This window comes from Rousettus aegyptiacus, unplaced genomic scaffold (genome assembly GCF_014176215.1).
Source record: "Rousettus aegyptiacus isolate mRouAeg1 unplaced genomic scaffold, mRouAeg1.p scaffold_m13_p_17, whole genome shotgun sequence".
Taxonomy (NCBI): Eukaryota; Metazoa; Chordata; class Mammalia; order Chiroptera; family Pteropodidae; genus Rousettus; species Rousettus aegyptiacus.
The window spans coordinates 33,342,411-33,362,538 of NW_023416292.1; the positions used below are offsets into that span (position 1 = coordinate 33,342,411).

Here is a 20,128-nt window from a genome sequence, read left to right on the forward strand (position 1 = left end):
CGCAGGCTAGTACCAGTCCGTGGCCTGTTAGGAACTGGGCTGAACAGGAGACGAGCAAAGCTTCATCTGTATTTGCAGCTGATCCCCTGCACTAGCATCAGTGCTTCAGCTCTACCTCAGATCATTAGGCATTAGATTCTCATAGGAGCACTGGTCCCTGGTGCCAAAAATGTTGGGGACCACTGGGCCAAAGCATAAGAATAGTCCTTAATCTAAAGTAAGCTCTGCTCATAGAAAACTTTGGTGACATCTCACATGTGAAGTTAGGAGCTATTGAGAACTCTTTTGAGTTGCCAGTAGTTATGGCCGCAACTGTTATATATGCTACAGTTTTATGAAGATTGCTATAGAAAGTGGAATTCATAACCAGAGAGTAAAGTCTGTCATATTTGTAATGAAGAGACTAAGGTAGGAAGGACATGGCCAGTCTTACCATCTACTACTTTGTTTAGTTTTATTCCAGCCAAACCATTCATTGTTCTCTAAATCATCTTATTCTTTCTTTTATTTATTATTTTGTTTACCTAGTTTATTTAGTCTAAAATGTATCTCTAAAAAATAAAATAAAATACTATGTGAAAATGTTATAAAAATATGTCCTAAAAATAGCTTTGATCTGTGGTATAGGATGAAAAGGAGTCTGAATTGAATGTCCATGTTTGTGTTTTTTCCCCTCAGCTTTTAGAATGATTCCATACCCATTAGAGAAAGGCCATCTATTTTACCCTTATCCAAGCTGCACAGAGACTGCTGATAGAGAGCTATTACCTAGTAAGTAAATGTTCTAGTTTTTCTAAACTAAAAAATAGTAATGAGATTGTTTTTCATAGCATTTTTCCATTTTAAAGGTGCTTTTGGTTGAAATTCAGGATACTGTTTAAATACTATTTTAGCCATTTCTTGGATGTAGTCGTATAAAACAATTCACTCCCAAATATTTTAGGGTAAAACCCCGTGCTAGGTGTAATGAAAGACACAAAAATTAAAGATATCATAAGAGCGGTCATCTTAGTTTAAGGAAGAAATAATCCTAGTCCTTTACAAATTCTTTTAAGAAATAAGGAAAGAAGGAACACTCCCAACTCATTCTGTAAGACCAATAGAACCCTGATACCGGAGCCAGACAGAGGCATTACAAGAAAACTATGGAACAATTTCCCTCATGATTATAGACACATTCTCAACCAAATATTAGCAAACTGAATCCAGCAACATATAAAAAGGATTATACTCCATGACCAAGTGGGATTTACCTCACAAATGCAAGGTTATTTTAACATCTGAAAAGGTGATGTACCATGTTAACAGAGTAAAGGAAAATAGATGCAGAAAAAGCATTTGACACAAATCCAACACCCATTCATGATAAAAAATTCAGAACAAACCAGGAATAAAAGAGAACTTCCTCAGCCTGATAAAGAGCATCTATGAAACCCCACAGCTGACTTTATACTTAATGGTAAAAGACTGAATGATTTCTTCCTAAGATCAGGAGTAAGGCAAGGATGCTGCTCTCACCAGTCCTATTCAGCAATGTATTGGAAGGCCTAGTCAGTACAATCGAGCTGGAAAAAGAAATAAAAGACATTGATATTTGTAAGAAAGAAGTAAAACTGTCTGTTTACAGATGACATGATATGTAGGAAATTGTAAGAAATTCATAAAAATACTATTAGAGCTAATAAGTTCAGTAAGGATGCAGAATATAATGTCAACATGCAAAACTCAATTGTATATTTATATACTAGCAATGAACAATCCAAGAATGAAATTTAGAATACAGTTTCAATAATAATAGCATCAAAGAGAACAAACAATTTATGAATAAATTTTTAAAAAGTACAAGACACTGAAAACTATAAAATATTGCTGGGAGAAATTGAAGAAAATCTAAATAAATGGGGAAGAATTCCATGTTTATGGATTGGAAGGCCCAATATTATTTATATAGCAATTCTTCCCAAATTGATCTATGGATTCAGTACAGTCTCTATCAAAATCCTAGGTGGGATTTTGCAAAAATTGACAAGCTGATTTCAGAATTTATATGGCGAGGTAAAGGACCTAGCATAGCTGAAACAATCTTTACAAAGAAGAATGTAATTTGAGGGACTATATTTCCCCATTATTTTTTTTAAAAAACATGTAGTCAAAGAATTAGGAGGAGAACTAGAAATATATAGGATTATGATTGCTGAGAATGTTTCCTTCTAGTCCCTGCTTTCAGGAAGCCAAACTTCTCAAGAGAATAGTCTATACTTTTTGTCTCAACTGTCTATCATCCACTCACTGTTTTCCTCTGTGAACTAGTAACTTTCTGTTTAATTTTTCTTTTTATAACTTAACCAGTAAGCAAGCATACTGAATATTATACACACTAGCACCATGTTTCCTTACATGTGTCACAGTTTTTACAATTTGGGGCCTTTAGAACTGAAGTATAGGAAGGAAAGTTGCAGTTTTATAACCATCAAACTTAATGAGCTGAAAAGTTCAGATAGATAAAAATTTAAGAGAGATTGTGGAAGTTGAATATGCTGATATTTTTCTCCCAGAGTCTTTATTTTCCTCCATCCTCTGAGGTAAGTTATCTCTGCTTTTTTTGAACTCTCCTTTCCCCATTCTAGGTTGTAAACTTGAAGGCCAGGATTCTCCATATTGTTCCTCTATGTATCTCTATAATGTGTACCATAAAAACTGATATTGAAGAAATATGCAAATTAGTCAAGTTTATTAATTTATTCTTATAAACAAACACGCCAGGTACATTCTAAGTACTTGACAGAAATATTAAATATTAGTACCTTTTCCTCTCTACGCTTCTCCAAACTCCTAAGCTGCTCATAGGTTAATAGAAAGACTGATAAACAATGTGTTAAGTGCTGTATGTATGGAATAGATTATGAGGAAGCTGGACTGGGGAGTGCCTCACTCTCCAAGGTTATGGTGACCTGAAGAATGGTAAATTCATCATATCGCAGGAGGAGCAGGTAGTGGGGGAAGTAAATAAATTTGAGCTTTGAGTATGTTACATATATTACATCTCACCCATAAACACACATATACATTGTTAATTTAAAATTAAATATTTTATTACATAGTCACCATTTTCTAGGCCTGAATGAGATCACTAAGGGAAACTTAATAGAGTGAGAAGTAAACTAAAAGTGGAACCACGGGGGCACAAAAATATCTAAGGAATGGGTTGCTGATAAGGAGTCTGGAAGATCCTGTAAAGGAGTGGCCAGAGAGACAGGACAAGAACCAGAACTAGATATCCTAGAAACTAAAAGGAGGAAAACATTCCCAAAGGCGTATCTGAGATATTAAGTAAGGTACGTAATTGCTGAGAAGAGTCCATTGATTTTGGCAATTTGATGGTCATTAGTGAGAAGAGGTTTATTTTCTTTCCTAGGAAGGTGGCAGTAGAAATTTTTCTTGTTTTTCCGTTTTAACAGAACAAGGATATTTAAAGCAAAGGAACAAATCTTTAACTATGGAACATCAATATTCAGGAGTATAGTATATTAGGCTAATACATTTAACCTAAGTTAATGTCCCCCAAATCGTTACAAAAGTTGCCTGCTATAAGGCCAACTTTATGTAGTAATATAAATAAAGCCAGGGTTATTATGTATTGTTAGAGCCATAGGCTATAAGAACTGACAGTTTGCTTCTTGGCAGGCCTTTATTATTTCTAGGGTGCTACTCATTAGTAAATTACAGGAGGATTGAGAAAAGGGATATGCTGGAGGCATTTTGTTTGATTATATTGTATGTTCTTAGAGTATTTTTTTCTGTCTATGACTGTTAGAATGAACAAATTTTTAATAATGTGGAGTTCTATACTCAAGAGTACCTAATATTTTTTGTTTTTAATTCTCTTTCAACCTTGATATGACTTACAGCATTCTGGAATTTGCTTATGAACCTCATAACTTCAGACTTGAACTATTCCCTTAGTCTACATTGCTATTTAGTTGTCTTTTATGCCTCCTGATAAATTTTTCTCTACAAGCCAGTGATGAAATTTGAACTTGACTTCCAAGGGAGTGTTTCTGTACGAGTCATCCATTATATTGATGTATTAGCTAAACATTGACTGACAATTGAATCTACAGAAAGCAATCCAAAAAGAAGTAATTAGGTCTCTCCTACAGTATAAAAATCTCATATATTAGGAAATCATCTTACTAAAGCTATATAGTTTTCTACTTTATAAAATGAGAATAATATTGTCTATCTCTTAGGATTATTGAAAAAAAAATCAAACAATATAAATTAAAACACATTGTAAACCATAAAATGTTCTACAGTTTAGTTAACATTATTAATTTTGCTATATCTCACTTGATAGCAATTATAATAACCATTGGTACCTGTAAGTATTTGTTCCCAGTCTTCGCAAATACCATGGTTTCTCTTTGCTGGAAGAAGTTGGCCTCTTATGGCTAAGGGATGTGGCAAAAGAGAATACTGTTTGTTGGGGTGCTGAAAGTAAGCACAGTGTTGTCCACAGTTTTAATGTTACTCACTTTTTAAAAAATTCAGGTTTGATGTACTTCTACTTTTTTATTTTATTTTAATTTTTTTTTTTCTTTTATGCCTATGCACATACAGCAGCTGGTATTGTTAGGTGGTCTCCCATCCAAGTCCTAACCAGGGCCAACACTGCTTAGCTTCTGAGATCAGATGAGATCGGGCATGTTCAGGGTGGCATGGTCATAGATGATGTACTTTTACTTTAAATATGACTCAAGACTGGTAATTTTCTGAATTTTTAATGAGTTCGGTTTTTGGTATATACCTTCTAAATATAGTATAAGACGTAAAAATATCATGGCTACTGAAAGAAACTTAGGTGTAATATTCTCTGTGAATCATTATGTTTCAAAAAGTAAAATTTAGAGCTGACCTTGATTCAATACCGAATTAGTCATCCCTTACTTATGCAGGATATTACATCAGGAATTTTTGGGTTTGTCTCTGAGCAGTCAACTTCCTGAACTGATGAAGTCCCGGAATAGCTAGCAATTTAACAGACATTTATTGAGCAGCTACTGCATGCCACACATTGTAATAGGCTCATCTCAGCATTATTATTCAAGTGTTTTCCCATTTCAAGTAAGATATAAATACTTGACTACTATTGGTAGTGAAATAAACAATTATTAGAAAAATAATACCTGAATAAATGTTTGAATGTGGTAAAATAGCACAAGGAACTTCACTTATATTCCTAATCCTAGGGTGCTGGTGTTCTAGTTTGATTTTTACATTGCTCAGTGAAATACCACATATAGAATAACTGGGTAAAATTATTAACTGGTGGTTCTGGGAAATCTTCAATCACATGTCTGTCTCTTGGTCGCTGTACTTGTCTCTGAACTCCCAAAGAGCAAGAACTATAACTCACATTTATTAAGGGCTTACAATGTTCATCATAACAACTCCATAGCAACTAATAGAGAGTTTAGCAACTTATTCAAGATCACACAGCTAGTAAGTGACAAAGCTCTTTTTCAAAACCACCTCAGCATGACTTTACAATTAATGTTCTTTCCCATGATGCTATCCTATTTCTGGTCCCCAGCACAGTCATCTGGCTATATAGGTATGCTGTCGATGCTGGAGTAAATAATGAATAATTTTCTTCTACCTTGCTTTGCTAGAGACTTCTTGTTGTTGTTTTTTTTTTTCTTTTTAGTTTTGAAAAATAGATTTCATTTGAAAATATTAAAACTGGCTTAAACTGTATTTGGAAATAAAATCTGTTTCTACCTTTTCTCCCTTTCAGCCTTTCATCATGTTTCTGTTTACCCAAAGAAGGAGCTTCCTTTTTTCATCCATTTCACAGCAGGACTGTGTTCTTCTACAGCAATGATAGCTCTTCTCACACACCAGTTTCCTGAAATCATGGGTGTTTTTGCTAAAGCTGTAAGTATGATCTCAAGGACTTGTGTAGAGTATTTGTAAAACACACAAGGAACCATCTCTGATGTGTTTGTGCTAAACCAGTTGAGCAGTAGGAGATATTTGTTATAGTGAATTACAGGAATTGATTTGTAAAGTTGCTGCCATAAATATGTCAAACATAAGGTTTTGGTGATTCAAACTATATATTTGTTGCTTAAAAGTTTGAAGAATACAATGGCATAACATAAAGTTGGTCTGTGTAGATTATTTTTGGTGGTAAACATAGAACTCATTACTAGCTAAAGAATAATTCAGCCCTTTTAAATACATTTTCTTTGGCACTTAAAAAAATTCCCTATTTTGTAAACAAGACTTTTGATTTTTCCATTTAAATGAAATCATTAGTTTTAAGGATTTGCTGAACTTTAAATTCAAGAGTTCAGCTAAGATGGAGAATAAGTAGGTAAGATGGGACAGATAGGGCATTTGTCCTGTGTACAATGTACTTCTTTACTCAAAGGTTCTCCCTGTTATTGTATCTGCATGTTCTTATAGACCTATCCCAACCATGGGTGATAGAACTATATATAGACTTTTATTTTCATTTTTACCCTTCAGTTTTTAACTACTTCCCCATTTCCTGACCCACGTCCAGGAAATACACAAGGACTGATATTAGAAAGGCTATCCCATGATTGTGTACTCTTTTACATGAACTTATAAATTAATGTCACTGGCTCAAAGTAAAATTAAGACTTAAAGATAAGTTCTTTAAGTCTCCAAGCATTTTAAAAAGTGTCTTTTTTGTACATATTTTCATTTTTACCAGACAATAAGAGTTCAAACACCAAAGGAAATGCTGATTCTTTATATTCCCAAATAGAAGAGTACTGAGAACTATAGAAACACTAGCCCTTACTTGGTAATATAATTTCTGAATGCCTCCATTCTAACTCCATTCTGACTGTTTCCTCACAATGTCTTTTCCTGCTTAAAAAACAGTTTATTTTGTGCCTTAAAAATTAGTTGGTTTTCTTCTGGCACCCATAGTGAGAGCACTGGTTTCCTTTTTCCCTGAAGGTCAGTTGTATAATGTGATAAGTTGCCTCTGGCTGCAGGCCTAGGAGTCTGAGACTGCATTTGATTTTCAGTCAGACTTTAAGAAGAATGACTTTCCATTGTTTAGGGAGTATTGATATTTGAGTTGGAAACTGACTATCCGATTGATGTAAAAGGAAGCTGAGCGATCATAGCATGACTCTATTGTTTGCAGTGGTACTGATTGGGGAGTGAGTGCATCTCAAACTGAAATGACCTTACTGTATAATTTGGCATGGAAAAAAATGGTCTAGAAAGGGAATCCCATCCATTTAATAACTGGAAAAAATATGCAAGCAATGGAAGAGATAGTCCTTGGATTTCTCTTAGAGCAGTGTGAAGGAGGTGAAATAGAGTGAAATAGAAGATCTAGAATCTGGAATAGATGAGTAGCAATTGTTACTAGTGTACTTATTGGCTAAAACTTATGTGGAGTGTACTCACTGTCTGCTCTATTCTTTGATGTAAGAATATAGTGTCTGCCTTTACCTAAGTGATCACTGATGCACCAGAAGAGCCTTTAAGATTACAAAGCACAGCGCCTTGTCACTCCTCTAGCAGAGCTGAGAATGAATAATTATACGTTTTAAAGTAGAAGCTTCTTTTTTAGACCAAAAGTTATTAACTTACTGTGATTCTAGTTGATGAACAATAAATAGGCATGTATTTACTACCTTTTGATATTCGTATAGTTGGTGCTTTATAGTGTTAAAAACGTGCCTGACAGCAAACTTTTATAGCCAGTTCCTGTGGCCTTTACATGTATGTTTTAAGTTCCTAAAAGCTAAGTATTTACTGAAAGTATCTGCAGACCAATATTTAGTGTGCAGCAGTTCCAAGGGCAGGTTCCATTTAAGAATTAATGGGAAATGATTATGGTATGGGTAATCTTCAGCTTATAAATATATGTATAAATGCCTCAACAGCCAGCCAGCCAGCCAGCTAAGGAACAGAGGCGTAAATCCTACTTCTTTACCACTTAATAAAGTGTGGTCTATGCACTATGAGCATAACCATCGATAACCCTGGAGCTTGTTAGAATTGCAGAACCTCAGACACCACTCCAGACCTCCTGAATCTGTGTTTTAACAAGATCCCCAGGTGACCCTCTGTGCACATTAAAACTTGAGAAGCCCTGCTCTACTCTGCCCCCAAAAAGAGGAATTTAGAAGGCCTGGATGGTGCCACCTTATCAGGGTAGAGAAGGGGCAGCATTGCTGAGTGGTTATGAGCATAGCTCTGGAGCCAGACTGCTTTGCTTTGAATTCCAGCCCTGACACTTATTGGCCATGCAACCTCGGATATGTTACTTAACCTTTTCTCCCCCTCTCTATAAAATGCGATAATACTACCTCATAGGTTTTTGTGACGGTTAAATGAGTTTAAGTATGTCAAGTGTTTAGAGCTGTGTCTGCCTGTAGTAAAAACTAGTTGAGTGTTGCTGTTGTTGCCACTGTCATTGTTATCAACACCAACGTGCGGCTCTGTGGGAAGCCCTACTCCCCTCACATGTGGAGGAGCTATGTCCTAAAAGTAAACTCAAAACGCATTTCCCGTAGACATGTGGTGTAAATGGTGGTTGGTGTCATTTAAACAATATTATTGGTACTGTATTTCTGGTACATTACGTATATGTAGACCACAGAAAGCGGAGAAATGTTTAAAATTCTAGGCACTGGCAAACTGCCTTGTAGCACAGAACCTATTGGTAAGTTTTTAAACTGCCTCTGTTAGGATTTTCAATTAAGTCAGATATTTGATGGTCAAATACAGTAGAATTCAGTAAGAATTTTCTTTGGAACATACTTGTTCTTCTATTTAGTAAGGCAAAAAAATTAAGAAAATTTGCTAAATTTCTTCCATTGTTATTATCTCTTTATCTAATATCTTTTTGTATTAGCTCACATCCTAGAGTAAATCCAATTTGAATTTTTTAAAATGCATTTGTTAGCAAGAATTGCATTTTGTGGAGGAATGCAGTAAGGGTTAATGATTTTTTTAAAATGTTCAGCGTACATCAGATTCTGATAAATGGAAGGGAATGAACTAGAATGGTGAGTGGTTTTAGTCCCCCTTCTTTTGTACGGTGTAAAGCTATGTGGAATAAAACTTCATTTCCAGCAAGTTAGGACTTTTTTTTTCTGATTTTTCTCCTGGCTTAGATGAAAACTGAGTCTGACATTAGACATAGAGCAATGAAAAAAAAAATTGCATAAATCCTTGGAGATGTGGAATGTGCTGATATTAGAGCTGATATTCTCCAAGGCCAGAATTCCTGAAAAAGGAAAAATTGCTTTTAAGTGGTGGGTCATTTTCTCACCTGCTTTGAAGCCTGCTGGGTTAAATATGAGGGTTCAAAGTAAGGGTAGCCAGCAAACCAAATGAACTGGAATCCGATTCTGCTTATCTGAAAGGAGCTTCTTTATTTAAGAGCAGCACTGCCCTCAGAGAACCGGTCTTCATCTGCTCTGGGCCCTTTCATTTCTCTCTTGCAAGAAAAGCTTTCTTCTTAGTAAGCTTTGGGTGGGTGTTATCACAATAGTGAAGACTGGTGTTGGTCTTTGGGGATTTCACTAACTTACTGATGAATTCAAGCTTGTGGCATGTGATTTTAGTGCTTTGAATTCAGAAGTGTGTTTCAATATTTAAAAATAACCCTAGTTAGGTTTTAACTAAATATGGCAGCCTTTGAAATGTTGGCAGAAAAGGTGTTATGGGTAAAGACAGGAATCAAAAAGATTCCCAAATAAATTGTTTCACTAAGACAAAACTTTGTTAAAATTTGTTTCACTGACCACATATTGTAGCTGTGCTGGGGTGGACCCTATTTCCACATGTTTCCACTAATCTTTATGTGGGAAAATGTGGTTGGACACGCCAGTGATGAATTTCTGAGCAACTCATAATTGGCTGGCTCCAGTGTAACTGGGGCCTAACAATCTGCTTGATTAATTCTTTAAGGACTACATGAGCCAAGTTGCATGATTTCCAAAGATATAGAAGGTCAGATGTTATACTAATGAAAGACCTCTCTCCAGAATGTCTCACTAGGATGTCTTTAGCCCCTGCCCAAAAGTAATTAACATTTTTCTACCCAAATTACATTTAAAAAAATAATAAGCAGATATAAATAACAAATGTCTTTTACTGAATATTGATCAAAATTTTTGAGATTTGTCCGCTGTTCCCATCATTTTTCCAGGGCAAAGATTGTCCTCACGACTAGGGGAATTTGTAGAAAATTATAACTATATGTTGATATATACCAATAGAAAAAATAAATACCATTTTTAAAGGTTCCTAATCTGTTCATAGGTGAAAGATTTTTATTTATATTCTCCATCCAACTTGATTTATTAATACTAAAAACCTGATAGTTGTATTTCTCTTTGATATATAGGGCCAAAGTGGAAATTAAATTGACAGTTAAAATAAATTTCTTCACTTTGTTTGAAAATAGACTATTTTTCAAAGCTGTGAGACTTCTTTAGTTAATAAAAACTGATAGAGTTTTTTTTTTTAAGTATTTGAATCATATGCTTATATTCCTGTGAAATGTTATTCTGTAACCATGCCATTTCCACAGCAATACATCTGAGGTATTATCCAGAGACTGTCCTGATAATAAAATGAGCCTATTGTCTGACAGGTCAAAATTTTCAAATGTTTACTTTTTTGTTCTGTTATTAGTGCTGTTGGCAGTCTTTATTTGAGCAGTCTGGCATATTCCACTTTTGATTTTATTTATTAACTGAGATATTTGTAGCAAGAGAAAAGATGTTCTCTGTTTTCCGTAAGGGTTCCTCAAGCTTCATCCTCATTGTTCTCCTTCAAAGAATATCAGACAGATACTTGTGAAATCACTAATATTCTTCTTTATCCAATTTTTCTAAGTACTGGACTCTTCTTTTCAAAGGGGGAAAAAAAAAAGAAGAAAAGATATGTACTTTTTAATACATGTCTCCAGGGATTAATTCAGTTTTGAAGTTTGTGGAAAGCACTCTCTTTCCATATTAACTTGTGTCTGTGAAGTATGAAGTTCACAAAATCTCTCCCTGAATTTATTTGACAGTATATTTAATCATCTTTTCCCCTCCGAGTAGAAGTCTCAGTGCCAAAGTTTAGGTGATCCTGTCAGTAACTGCTACTAATATATTTATTGCTTAATCATTAGCATGTGGGGCAAGTGGGCTGCATAGCAATTTTTAGAAGAGCTGTGCCTAGATACTGATGTAAATCACTCAGTTCCAAACTCATTACACTAGTGATATTAGAATCACATTAGGAAACTTATGGATTTTTGTTTTAGGGAAAAAAAAAACAAACAAACAAACTTCATTTTTTTTTGCTGACTCAGCATAGTCCTCTAACTAGAGAGAATAATGGGATACAGAAGAAAATTATAATCTTGAGGAAAAGTTTTTGGCTTTGTTCTTGAGTGTAATTTAGCTCCTTTCCCCACCACTCAAAGTTCTAACGTTCAAAAGAACTAAATTAGTATGACTACCTAATATAATTCTAACCCAAGAATAATTTGTACTTCAGTTATCTTTTTATTAAGAGTTTATACTTATACTCTTATTTATTCTTACCAGAGACAATGGATGGCAAATTGCGATCTTCCAATGTTATAGATGGGAAAGTTTGAGTTATTAAAGTTAGGTCACTTACTTGAAATCACACAATAGAAAGCCCTTTAGCCATGATATATATGCTCAGTTTCAATAATATGTTACTTCACAGCTTAACACCAAAGCAAGTACCAAAGAATAAATTTCAAACCACATACAGTAAACTGAGGAGATATAGAAAGATGCAGTAGTGATAGGAAAGTAGTTTTGTAGAGAAGTCTTCCTAATAGGAAATTAATTTAAAGAAGAATTTTGAGTGAAGAGGCTGATGCAGGTTGTCAGAAAGGAGAAAGGGCACTTCGGGTGCGGAAATGCTCGCTGCAAAGGCACAGGCACAAGGAGACAATAAGCTGCTCGGAGAACTCTTCACGGTATAAGCCTATTTGATGAACTAGGATGCTTTAAAATAAAGAATGCACATTTGCTTTTCTGTCTTTCAGTCTGGTTCCCTCTAATTTCATTCTTGTTTTTGCTAGTAAGCCACTTAAGAAAGAACACCGTTTGATCATTTATGTCACACACTCATACAACTGTATAAAGAACTTCAGCCTCTCTGTCTAAAATATACAGTAATAACTGAAGAAACAGTAGGCACTGGTTTATAATAATTCAAAGGGGATTTGATTGACTCTGAAATGGTAAAAAAAAAGTTTTAATATAAAATATGAATATATATCTATCATATGTTTCAACATCATTTTTTTTCTAAATTAAAGGGTTAGTGAAGGATTATGGGGGGGAAGTTTAACTGAACAGAATAAACTTTTAGTCTAAGATATAACTTGGGTTTTTTGTTTTGTTTTATTTTGCTAAAGTGGGAATTTTAGGTAGCAGAGGTACGTCTAGTAGTTGTACCAATAGGTAGGAAACTTGAGTGTCTTCCTTAAGGTAGAGGAGGCCTCAATAAAGGATTGATATTGATGGCGTATCTGAATTTGAGGAAAAAAATAAGTTATCTCTCTTAGTTCTGTAACAACATTAAGATTTCCTTAGATTCCTTTTGACAATCACCTTTAAGGAAAGAAATTATTTTGGCTTCAGATGATGCTCAACAAAATTAAGAGAACCGATATTCAGAGAAATTCACATTATAGAATCACCCTCTCACTTCATCCTGTAATTTCAAGCATTCTGGAAATGAAATGTATATGTACCGTTCAAAGTGTAGAAAAGGGCTATATTCCCTTGAGCATTCTTGCATGTTACCAATGTGATGTACAGAAAAAGAAGCAATTTGGGAAAGAATTTAAGATGGGGCTGATTCTCACACTCTTAGTAACATGCCAGCTCTTGTTTTCATCTATTCAGTATGCTGGAGTCCCAATTTATTTCTGAAGCCAGAGTTCCAGCTTTTACTCCCAGGTAGCAGCAGCTTTACAATTAAATTTTAATCCCTCAGTGTTGTTAGACTCCTATCTAGAGTATAGCCACAACTATTCTTGGCAGGCAAGTGCATTGCTGTTTTTCCTTTAGTCACAGTGAGATAGAAGAATGTTCTCTGGCTGGGGTGTGGATGAAGGCACTTTACTAATCTTATACATAATTCATCCTGGGTTGCTGGGGTACTCAAAGTTGAAACTTTGCCCTCTGATAAAATTCAGCTCGATTTTTTATTTACTCAACTGTGATCCCTTTGGGATTTAGCCCTTATTGGGAGCCCAGGGATTCTAATTCAGCTAAGCCCTAGCTGTGTAGACTTTTCTTATTAATTTGCTCTTGGTGTATTTTAGCTATTGTAATACCGCCTTAAAAAAAAAAAAAAAAACTGCACTAGAACATGCAGTTCCGAGTCCTGGGTACCCTAAAATGATTCTTCTTTCAGTATTCGCTATTGAATGGAAGGATTCCAATAGAGCTTATCTTAATTTATTTTCAAAGTTTAGTCTTTAAAGAGCCTCAGCATTGAAAAATATGTTACTTACTGTTTTATAACATACTATAATATTGTAATGATTATTCTGTAACATAAGTTTTTGACACTTGAATTCATTGTATTAAGATGTTAATACTAATGAATTTGTTCACTTATTCATTCAATGAACAGATAATTATTGGGCAGGGTGTTTGAGGCAGGCAAAAGATGTATTGGTATAAGACAGAGGCGATTGCCACAAGAATCGTTTACTACATCCTCGCATGTGTATTCATTTGACTAGAAGTGACTGATGAGTTATTTTCACATGTGTCTCAAGATTTAGTGACCCAAAAAGTCAATCTAGACTCATAGAAGACTTTTTCTTTTAGAAGAATTTATTTGGTAGGATTCCTTTCAGTCAATCAGGAGAAAATAGAAAGAGGTCTCTATTTGTTTCTTTTTCAAGTGAGACATGGAGGACGTTTGTTTTTATACCTAAATGGCAAAGTTTATATTTTTGTAATCGGTAGTATTTGTTATATTTATCTGAAGTTTAGAATTTATCAAAAAACGAAGCACTCCATAATTTAAAATGTAAGTAAGAAATGTCTCTCCTCAGATTTACATAGTAGCTGCCATAAGACAAAAGCCTTTAATACATTTTAAATTTCTTTTATATACTCTCATTCCTAATAATGACAGATTAATAAGGGCCAAGGCCATCCTTGTTTAGAAAATGAAACAATGTGATGTCATTGTGAAGCAGAACAGGATAGCAAGTGTTAGGACTAAAATTACTTGGCTCTGTGGACATGTGAGAAGGATTGAGAAAGAGCCACTCAGAACTTCCCAGAGCCCACTGTTAATGTCAAAGCTGCATTTTGTAGCCACTGATTCTGAGAACAGGCACGTAGCATGTTAATTAAAAAACAAAACAAAACGAAACAATGAAAGGTTTATTGGGTTAAGGCACTAAAATAAGGCTCCTTCCTCCTTATTCCAAACTGAATTTTGCTGATCATTTCTGTATCCTGGACAATTCTACCTTTTTACAGGGGGAACCGTCCATAAAGGTACGTTCATACTTCTGGGTTGCAAGGAGCCCACTCTCATCCTTTCACCCACGTTACCATTTATACTAAATGGTGTCTGCTAACATTAGATTTCTAGAGAAAGACTTAAGTAAACCCTGGGCCCCTGTGTTCCTAGGAAGCTACCCCGTTCTCATATAGGACTTGGACAAAGATAACGAACACAGTTACTTAACTTTTTAAAAAAACTTTTATCTTTTAGACAGCATTGAGAGTAACTGTATCTCTTGTTTGGCCTCAAGCTCCTTATTGAATTTTTTAAAAATTGCTTTTGAGCAATAACTTTTCCCTGGTTGCTTTCTTAACCAGTCATACAAGTTGAGACTTCTGTCTCTATGCCTATTTTATAATAGCTGTTCTGGGAGAATAGATGAAAAATAATAAGCCAGTGATATATTTTATGAGTATTGAAATCTTTTCCATTCAGAAATGTAAATAAAATAACTAGCATGAGCAATCAGCTTGTGTCAGATTCCATGGGTTTGTGTTACATAGGGAAATTATAGTGCAACCTGAAACATGCTTCTTAATGAATTCATAGTTGTGTCACAGTTGAATGTAAACCCTTGAGCTTTTCCATTGTGAAGGATTTCAGAAATCACCTTCTCTAAACTGCTTTGGAAAGGAGGAAACAACTAAGATGATACTAACAAATGCTGTCACTGTTAAGTGGCTGCCTCTCTTCCAACACCAAATTGTGCCAGTGAAGTAAAGCAGAAACTTAGAATACTGTTGACCTTTTGGCTTATTTAATGTTCGTAAATGTAAAAATATATATATTCCAATATTCTCTTTTGAAAGTGACAACAGGTAAGTGCTGTGGAAGAACAGGGTTGCCCTTGTGGTTTGTCCTCAGAGGCCAGGGCAGTTCACTTAGGAAGTATGGCAGGAGCCTGATAAATATCTTTGTTGTAGCTTCAACGAATACAAGAAGCCAGGGACCTAATTGAAAGTCATGAAATTAGAACGTGTCTCTTGTCTTTGGCTGCTGCTCTAGCAGCCTATAGTGCTCAACAACTATCTTTTGACTTATTAGTGAACGGGCTTTGCAAAGCTCTCCTATTCACTATGGCCTCAGGTATGATGCCTCTGCTAGCCACAGAAGCCTAGTATGCCAAATGGAGTATAGGGGGAATGTCAGATTTAAGGTTAGCAGTGAGTGAAAGAAGCATGCATTTTCTATTTTAAATGATTCCCTTTTTTTATATTCTCATTTCTTAAGACTTTGGCTTGATTTAAGCTAGGTTCTGGGCCTGTAAGCCTACATTAATGCATCACAGTTCTGGATAGGGTATTTGATCTCTTATTTAGCCCAGAATCAAAATGACAGGGAACCGTAATTAATGATACCTCACATTTTGTCGAGCATTACAGTGTAGCGCGTGTGTGGGTGCTCGCTCTCCCTCCCTCTCTCTATCTTTCTCTTGTTTTTTCTAGCTCTCGCTTAGTCCCTGTATGTGTAACAAATGGACTCATCTGTGCCTTCCCATAGGTGTCCTGGTGTTTACTGACATAACTCGAGATGTCGTGTGGCTCTATAAGGGACTCTGAACCATTTGACAGTCTAGGCACATGCAGTCAGTCACCTCACATTATTTAAGCCCTGACCTCAGCATTCTAATTTCTCTATATTCCCCAATGTATATAATATGTACTTGCTTGAAATTCCTTATATATTGCTTGCACATTCTTCTAAGTTTCAGCATAAACTGGTTCCTTCTATTTAGAATGCCTTCCTCCGAATGTCCTCAGCCTGTCCAAACCTTATCTTTTAAAAATATAATTCAAAAGCCACCTCTTGTAGATGAATCTTATTCACCTGATTCCTTTATTTTGAGACTTCTCAGTCCATTACTTAAACTGTTTTGTTTCTTTGTAATTATTGCTTTTATATAGTCACCCGACAGCATGATTCTAGGAATGATGCTTCTCCTCTTTCCCCTTATCTTTATTATACACAAATATTTTGAAGGCCTACTGGCAACCTTTTCAATTTCCCTTGAGTTCTAGTCCACTTTCCATACCCTTTCCATTTATTTCATAGTTACATTCCTGAAGAAACAGGGCATGTGTTCAGGGCTTGGCCTCTACCTCAGCATGTGTATGGCAGCCTGCTGAAGAGATCCCTTCAGTTGGGAAAGATTTAACCCTTTGGTTTGACATTCTCTGCATTCTCCTCAGATACCTTCAGGAAGTAGATGTGAGACCAGGAGTAGGTCTGGAGATGGGAGCAGAGAAATTTCCACTGAAAGCCAAGTTAGCTTTTTTCTTCCTTTTTACACAAGACCTATGAAGCTGCTGTCGTCAGCAGCTCACCCGACACTCTCCTGCTCTGCCTCTTTTCTAGGAGTCAGGGTTAGTTTAAGAAAAAGCCTCTTGCTAGAAGCCATGACCTCGTACTTTTATCCCCTCCATCTGGTGTGCGGCCTCATGGGGCTGTGCTGCTATGCAGGAGGTGAGCAGTGGAATTCTTTAGATGATGACTTCTGAGCCCACATGCGGAGGCAGTGGGGGTGGGAAGCAGGGAGAGCAGCGAGAGCCAAGATCGATGGACCAAAAAGTAAAGTTTGTTCTGCGAGAAATCCTCCTATAGGTAGACTGTTTTCATGAGGTGTTCTTCCCTTAGCTCCTGTGGGGGCCCAGGGCAGGAAACTATAGCATCCCAGGTCTATGATTGATGAACATTGTGTTCCTGCAGATTTCCCTCCTGCCTTCACAGTCGGGGTACAGGAGTGGAATAGGTAGGATCTGTGAGGGCTTATACTGTCTCTAACAGAATGCATTCCAGGGTTGAACGGGGTTCCCCTTGCACACAGCATCTCTCGGAACTGCTTTGTCTCACTGTCTTGGACCTAAATGGAAATCCAGATTTTGAATGAGGATGGGAGGAGGGGTTGGGCACAGCAAAAGTTTTTGATCAAGTGAAAATCTGTTGTCTGCTTCATCTTGCAGGGGTTTCTCTGCAGGGTAGATATTTTTTGCCTTGGTGGAGATAAATTGCCTGTCTTAGCTAGAGTTCCCAAGACTTTTACTAGGCCGCAAGGAGGCATCTGGCCTGGGATAGGACGGATGGTTTTTTAGCACTCTCATTCCCTGCTCTTGCTTTCCTAGCCTAGGGATTGACAGCATTTTTAAAAAGAATGAAGCCTCAAAGGAAATTCTAATATATACTTTAAAAGCCCAAAGCCTTAATTACTTCCTCCCATAGCTTCTTATGACTACTTCTGCTCTGTCTACACATTTAGCATCACTTTAAAAGGATTAGATAAAACTAAAACAAAATTTTAAGTATTAATCTGAAGAAGAAAAAAGGAATAGAACTAAGAGCCAGAGTTGTTTAAATGTAGATTACTTAGTATAGTGATCATTTGGGTAATGGTGATAATTGCGACAGAAATGGCAAAAGGGGATTTATTGATGGGCTTAGGGAAGGCCTAGGCTGTTCCTTTTGTAAATTCTGCTCAGATGTACCCTCCTAGAATATTTTGTATCAATTTCTGTTTTGAAGGTGCTGAGACTCTGGCACTTCCAGTCCTAGGCATTCTCAGTCTTTAAGGAGCACACAGGGTTTGAAGTCAGAAGCCCTAGGTTTGCATTCTGGCTGAGCCACTCAATATCCACGTAACCTTATGTATGTGTAAAAAAAAAAAAAAAAAAAATCCAAGTGACCTTAGACAAATCACTGAGCCTCTCTGAACAGCACCTGTATATAGTGAGTGTAATTCCTACCTCACAGGGTTGGTGTGAGAATTGCGTATATGCTAAAACATTTTGTACATAAAAAAGCTTTATATGAGTATCACAGTTATTCTTGGAGAAGCCCTACATTGAAAGTAGTCAAACAGGACAGCTGTTGACTAAACCATATTCCTTTTTTATTCAATTAATGTAGCCTTCCTATTTGGTCAGGCCTGGTGATATTGAAATAAAGTCACCAGATTTTGGTTCCTTTTAAAGAAAGGGAACTCCCCTGTCCAGCTCTTTTATTCATAGACCCATAGGCAGAATGGAAGTGAGCAAAGGCAAGTTTAAATCAGGATAGTTCAGAGTTAGGGGGCCAAAAGGAGAATGCATACCTTGCTTTCTCAAATCCAGGATGACTAAAACATCTTAAGTAAATGAAGAATGATCAGAGATCATTTAAGCCATGGAACTAGAAAACTGCTTATAAACTCTCCTTCTCTTCTATCCCTTTGAGGTCAAAGATGGGATATTACTAACACCCTCCTGGCTATTGCCTGAAACCTGCCAGTCACCCAGAGAGAATAACATTTTCTGGGAAAGTTCAGTTCAGTGCAGTAATTATGTCATATTTACTCTAGTAAAACCACTGCTTGCTCCTCTCCAGTACTTCTCTCTCATGGAGATCATCTCTGGAACCCAAAGCTGTCTTGCTTTCTAAACTAACAAGAGTTAAAAACAACAGGTTGTGAATAGAAAGCTTGGTTGGTGTAGTTGCAGGAGACTGCCCTATCACCCACAGCACATAGGGCACGAATTGTACTATGTCCAGGATGAACCAGCTGTGAGAAGTTGTCTCAGCCCCTCTGCTTGGGTGCTAATTGTCCACTGTTGATTTCTGTTTCCTTCTCCTGCTACCCCCCCCCCCCCCGGCTCCAGGGGAGAACTAGTCCCCAAACCAAAGAGCTGCTTGCATGTTGATAATCCAACTTTTTACTATTCATTGGTTATAGCGAAACCCCTGTTGTTGGTATGATTTTTGACAGATTTGATTGAAATCTAGTTGCTTTTTTTTATTGTTGGGGAGAGGGAAGCTGACTAGAACTCCTGTACAACCTGAGAGATGCTATGTATATGTCCATATGTACATGCTATGTATATGTGCATCTCATGTGTGTGTACATTCTCACAGTTGTGTTCAGGTTGACAGGGAGGGCAGAGTGAAAAGGAAGCTTCTCATGTTTTCCAACATTGCTTAAAAGATGCCCAACCCCCGTAGTAGCAGGCAGTTCCTAAGTGGAGGGTGGGGGCAGAGGCCTCCACCAAGGCTATCAATAACTAGGTGTGAGCTACAGGTCTCTGTGTAATGTGAAGCTCTCTCGTATTTCATTTCTGCACCCAGGGGGCGGCTCTGCAGGATTGCTTACGGAGAGCTCTGTGTCTGGCACCTCTCTCCACAGGCCCAGGCGCCCAGGGTCCCACCGACCTGCAGAGGAATGCATCACATTGTTCTCTGGTGCTGTAATTTGGCTGCAGGAGCAGAGGCTGACGGCCTCCCAGGGATGAGAAACATACTCTCCCTGGCGTCCTCCCTTGGGCTTCTGCCCTATGACCACTGAGGGCATTTAAATAAAAACCTCAGAAAGGCTGAGGGGAAAAAAATTCTAATTATCTCTCTTATATTAAGCCAATGTCCTGATGAGTGGGTTTGCGAATTTGGCAATGACTTAGTGGTTCGTGTTCTTGCTGAGGGAGGTGAGAGTAAGGAGAAGAAATTACTCTCTGCAACAGGGAGGAAGAGAAATTAGGCAGTGAGTGGTCATGAGTCAGACCTAAAAAACTTTTGCAAACAGACC

The 20,128-nt window shown here is 36.8% G+C and overlaps 1 protein-coding gene across 5 annotated transcripts in view; it reads left to right on the forward strand.

Moving 5' to 3' along the window:
- ST7L (suppression of tumorigenicity 7 like) overlaps positions 1–20,128 on the forward strand; it is a 207,135-nt gene that overhangs the window by 51,586 nt on the left and 135,421 nt on the right. For 4 of the 5 annotated variants that reach the window (XM_036235249.1, XM_016124312.2, XM_036235250.1 and 1 more), the window contains 2 exons: positions 679–771; positions 5,798–5,937. In XM_036235249.1, the coding sequence (XP_036091142.1) occupies positions 679–771; positions 5,798–5,937 (233 nt within the window). The remainder of the gene's footprint in view (positions 1–678; positions 772–5,797; positions 5,938–20,128) is intronic. The other variant, XM_016124315.2, reaches the window with a different exon arrangement.